Genomic DNA, 5,318 nt, shown 5'->3' with positions numbered 1-5,318 from the left:
CCATAGTGAAAGCCCATTCTGCGATCCACAGTGCAAAGTTGATGTATTTCCTCAGCGACCAGCACAGACCAGCTCCAGGCATGACGAAGCGGATATCATCCTCTTTTAGAAGGCCAAACAAAGTAGTTTCGCTTTTACAGTGAAACACACAGCGTCTACACGACATGGCGGCAGCGGCAACAACAATACTACAACAAGGATAAAAGGTATGCCTTCTTTCTTTGTGTGAACATCTGGGCGGTGTTATGCAAATCTTCCCACATACTGACGTAGATATGTGGGGGCGTGTCAGAACAAGCCATTTCAGGGGGGCGTGGACGAGTCTCAACTTTTATAAAGAATATCTCTTTGGATTTGAGACTTTAGTCTTTGCAACTTCACAGATCTCCTTTATTCACCAAGAGCTTGTAACACGCCAAAGAGAAAGGAAAATTTGAAATCGCATCATATGACCCCTTTAATAATACAAAAATAAAGATACAAAAAATAATAATGTTGTAATTTTGAGATTAGAGTGGTAGGTTCACATTTTAGTCTTACTGAGAGAAATCTGTAGGTATTATGATCCTGTCAGCCAGGTATTATCAGAAATTGCTGATATCACTAGGAGTTAAACTCATATACATGTAATATACAAAAGCCTAATGTTAGCCTTGAAACTCTGACGGAGTTCTCTAGAAAGATGTTTGCACACACCCAATGATAATACCAGTGTGGGATGGAAATGCGTGTGTGCGTGTGTGGAAAAACCAGCAGATCCCGCCTCTCAGCGACCGAACTCACCCACTCTCCCGTTACCCGGAAGTATGCAGAATTCCCAAAGATGGCGGAACAAGGTCCGATGGCAATAGCTATGCGGCTAAGAAATCAGCTGCAGAACGTCTACAAGCTCGACCCTTTAAGGAACGAGGTGAGTAATAGGGACCAACACCGCTTTAGCGGCCCGCCTTTCGCCGCGCGCTTCCCGCGCTAACTATAAACGCGCGTGAGAGGGGCGTTCTGTGTGGCGCGAAAGCCGAGAGATGGAGCGCGAGACCTTGCTGCGTGTCTGCGCAGGCGTGAGTGTTGCGAAGAATCAATCCACTGTGTTGTAGCGTTTGCGTTTTTGTTCTCCGTGGCGAGGTTTTTCTTGTCATTTCTGTCCCAGTCGAATGTCTTGCGTTGTAGTTTGTCCCAACTCCAACATTCAGCACGCGAATAAAATGAGTTGTTTTGCGAGCTCTTGCGGGAATATAACAGTCCTCGTTTACGTCGCGTGCTGCGCTGCGATATCCCACATGTTTATTAATACGTTGGCCCTGAAGAGTGAACAAGTGCATCCTTATAATATGCGGCGTGCATATCGGCAGCGCGTATCCGCGTTGAACATGTGTGACAGAAAATGCATTTTGTACTGCATAATTCAGTAATGGTATCTAATGTGACCCATGTGATGATACGCTTGCCCTACCGTTTTCATACCTGGACTTCAAGTCCTTGTTTAACGAAGAGGCTTGCAGTGATTGATATTAAGCTGGTACTCGCGTATATACTGTGGTTTATTTAGCCAATGGCAGGCTTGTTTGTAAATGACACCTGACTCGCTGAAAAGTAAAGCGCGCTTCTGCTGCATCACAGTAAGAAGCGCGTGCATGTAAACAGTTGTACGCAGCAAATTACTATTGTAATCCACGTATTTCACATGTCAGAAGAGACACTGGTTGCAAATATACATATTGTATATGAAGATTTAAGATGCAAAAGCTTCTGAAAGTGCCGTCTGAAATGTTCTCTTTTTTTCTTTAAATTAAATCTTTATTTTTTTTTTCTTTCAATTTTATACTTTAACAATTTAATCACTTTCTCTAGTTTTTATATAGTTTATAATAGTCCTGCTGTTTAACAAATGAAAAGTACAAAATCATCAGAATCTTTAAAATAATTATGTGGTCATAACGTAGTTTTAGTTAAATCTTATCATGTTATAATACAGGACACTACACAAATATTTATATGTGTAGGCTTAGGCTAAATATAAATTTTACATGTTTCCAAGAGTTCTTCTCACCATAAAAACTGTTTTGAAAAAGAAACACTTTGAATGTTGTTTCAGCTATGATTGATAGTTTTACCAAACTGACTGGGTTTTGCACAAGATGACAGGTGGGAAAGCCAAGGATAAACACATTTTAACATGGCATAACAATTTTGCACTGTAGATATGCATTCATGGACTGCTCTAAAAACACCTGAATGTGAAAGGCTGGTGATGTTTACGCTAATGCAGAATGTCACAGTCATCTCAAACTACCTGTTTGTTTTACAGGAAGAAGTTAAAATAAAGATAAAGGACCTAAATGAACACATCGTGTGCTACCTCTGTGCAGGATACTTTATCGACGCAACCACCATCACAGAATGCCTCCATACGTGTAAGTGTTGTGTACTTGTCTTGATCTCTCTCCTAATAACACACTCTCAAATGAACACTGATTTACATCGGCCTACTTCTCCGTTATCATTTGTACCATATGCAGAAGAAATTCATAAGCTGTTTTGCTAAAATGAATACTCATTTTCATTCCACCGTGTCTCTGCAGTCTGTAAGAGTTGCATTGTGAAGTATCTCCAGACCAGCAAGTATTGTCCGATGTGTAACATCAAAATCCACGAAACGCAGCCTTTGCTGAATCTAAAGCTGGACAGAGTCATGCAAGACATCGTCTACAAACTAGTTCCGGGTCTACAAGAGAGTAAGTATAGTGCACAGGATCATCTGAACTTGAGTGTCCGTTTGTCTCCTGGTCAGTCATGGTTAAATATCCATCTGATCTTCTCAGGTGAAGACAAACGAATTAAAGAATTCTATCAGTCACGAGGTCTTGAACGAATCATACAGCCATCTGGAGAAGGTAAGTATCACCATGTCGATAGATAGGGTGACAATATGTGCTATTCTTCCCGAACACGTCCTGGCTAGGACTTCTATATTGCCTAAAATATCCAGGTTTTGGCTTTGTTTTCCTGTTTCTTATACTTGCTGAAGGTAATGACTAAAAAGTAGTTTGACCAATAAAGAAATAAAGACCAATAAAGAGCTGGTTTCTCTCACGGTACTGTGATGTTATACACCAATCGGTCTTCACAGCGCAAACAAAGCCAAAACGTGGATATTTTAGGAAATATAGAAATCCTAGCCAGGACGTGTCCTGGAAAGAGGGCACATATGGTCACCCTACCATAGATGCTGCTGTTAATTTGTTTTTATTAAGGTTATTATTAACTATGTTTTTGTTTTCTTTTAGATTCAGTTCCAGATAATACAGGATTACCCTACACAAGCTTTGACCACTCCAAAGCACATTTCTACAGATATGACGAGCAGGTCTCTCTATGTCTGGAGAGGCAAAGGTAGGAAAATAGCAGTGAAGATTATGATTTCACAATATTACTGTATTTCTGATCAAATAAATGCATACTCGAGACCTCTTTTAAAAACTTTAAAAATCAGACCGACTTTAAGCTTTTGAACGGTTAGCATATAGGTGCGTCAAAAGAATCCTATCATAATTTTGTCTTGTTTTTACAGCTCATCATTTTCTGGGAAGGACAAAAATAAATTAACCCTACAGGTAAGAACAGCCGAAGAAGGAATATGAATGTACATTGATTCACTCTTAAGTAAACCTTGACATTGGTTGCTTTTTCTATTAGAAGCGATGATAAATGTGTTAATTTTATATTATGTTCATGCAGCAGAAATTTGTACGTTGTTCGGTCAGGGCTGAGGTACGACATCTGAGGAAAGTGTTATGTCATCGACTTAATGTGGAGAAACATCAGGTGTGACTTTTTCTTCTTCTCTGTCATGCTTTAATGTTCCATTGTTTTATAGTAAGGACCAGAAAGGCACATAATTGTGCAAGTTTTACATAACATTTATTCAGTTCAGTCATTCTTATTTAAAAAAAAAAAAAAAGTTTTTAACTATATGCAATTGCAACCTGGTATACAGTTCATTCAGTATACAAAATGCTACATATGAATGTGTTTTTCTGTTGAAAATGAAGTAGGAAACACAGAATTCACCCTTTTCCTGTAGCTGAAGTCTAACCGTGAGCTTAGAGCTGATTGGTCTGTTGTGAGTGAAGGTGATGTGTGGTTTTAGTGCTTCCAGACACTGTGTTAGATAAATGCATGTATGATATGTACATCCCAGTTAGGTGAAATTGATGTTCAGTTCCATAGTAGAGAGCTAAAAATAAATTTTTCTAATGGTGAAATGTAATTAGCAATATAGATTTAACACCAAACCTCTCATTGTTTTCATTTCCATCCTCCTGCCCTTTTTTCTTCTGTTTTCATTGTGTGCTCTTTGTTGCACTGCAGGTCCAGATGTTATTCAATAACGAATCTCTCCCAGATCACATGACCATGAAGCGTCTCTGGCTGTCTCACTGGTTTGGAAAGGTATCCTAGTCTCAACCGTCTCCAGCTAATTTTCATACCACATTCTTTCACACGTTCAGCCCGTTTGCCTTCCCTTTAGGTGGGCTCTTCATTCCTATAGCGATTTACTGTGCTGTTTTACTCACTGAAGGAATCTTCTGAGGGGAATCACAGGCAGAGATTTATTAGTACTAGGAAAAGCCATATGCCTGATGTCGCCTTGTGGTCTGAAAAATGCAATGGAAGTGCTATTCTCCCTATTGCTTCATGCGGTGTCTTGCTCTGGTCTGTGGGGCGTCAAAGTGTTGTGAGAATTTAGCATGAGTAATTCCATGTCTCATGTTTTTAAGTGCAACCGATGAAGTTCTGCCCGCGATCTCTGTTATGTCAGTCATTAGCCTGTCAACGGGATGATACTTTGTCGAACCTTTCATTCATGTTCTCATGTTTTCTTCTTTGTCTCCCTTTTAGGCACAACCACTGGTACTCCATTATGCTATAAAAGACAAACGGACAAGATAGGATTGTGTGAAAATATCAATTGGTGTAAATATTTTGTATTTCACATATTCTATTTTAATAGCTTTCTGTGCATATATACTTATTTTTTGTTTTGTATTTTTGAAAAATAAATTTTAAGTGGTAAAAAAAATGTTGGGTGCATTTTATATTGTGTGTGTATTTTAAACTTAAATTACTTGTGTGCAAGGTATTAAAAATTATATGATCATTATATGAATACAAGTTATGACCAGTCTTGTTAAAGTCAAAATAGTCTCTTTGTAATCTGTATTTAGAGCTCCAGTGTTTTTAGAAATGAACCACTAGGGTGCAGCGTTGGTTTTCAAGAGAGCCTCACTGACGCCGGTCCCCTTCAGTCACCTCACAAT

At 39.1% G+C, this 5,318-nt stretch overlaps 1 protein-coding gene across 3 annotated transcripts; it reads left to right on the top strand.

Annotated features, from left to right (window-relative positions):
* Nucleotides 1-709: 709 nt before the first annotated feature.
* Nucleotides 710-5,080, top strand: LOC109066927 (polycomb group RING finger protein 1). 3 transcript variants are annotated; one of them, XM_019083940.2, is made up of 9 exons: nt 710-910; nt 2,306-2,411; nt 2,580-2,732; nt 2,820-2,891; nt 3,285-3,390; nt 3,569-3,611; nt 3,739-3,822; nt 4,369-4,449; nt 4,900-5,080. In XM_019083940.2, exons 1-9 carry the CDS (start codon nt 719-721, stop codon nt 4,948-4,950), a joined length of 888 nt encoding a protein of 295 aa, XP_018939485.2. In that variant the 5' UTR covers nt 710-718; the 3' UTR covers nt 4,951-5,080. The 3 variants fall into 3 exon arrangements, with proteins under 3 accessions (XP_018939485.2, XP_018939484.2, XP_042625835.1); XM_019083939.2 differs by having other exon boundaries at nt 757-910; nt 3,736-3,822; XM_042769901.1 differs by lacking the exon at nt 710-910 and adding an exon at nt 932-1,058 and having other exon boundaries at nt 3,736-3,822.
* The last annotated feature ends 238 nt before the right edge of the window (nt 5,081-5,318 follow it).

Source organism: Cyprinus carpio, chromosome A14, assembly GCF_018340385.1.
Source record: "Cyprinus carpio isolate SPL01 chromosome A14, ASM1834038v1, whole genome shotgun sequence".
Classification (NCBI taxonomy): Eukaryota; Metazoa; Chordata; class Actinopteri; order Cypriniformes; family Cyprinidae; genus Cyprinus; species Cyprinus carpio.
Note: the sequence above shows the minus strand (reverse complement) of the source record. Positions and strands in the feature narration are given on the sequence as shown.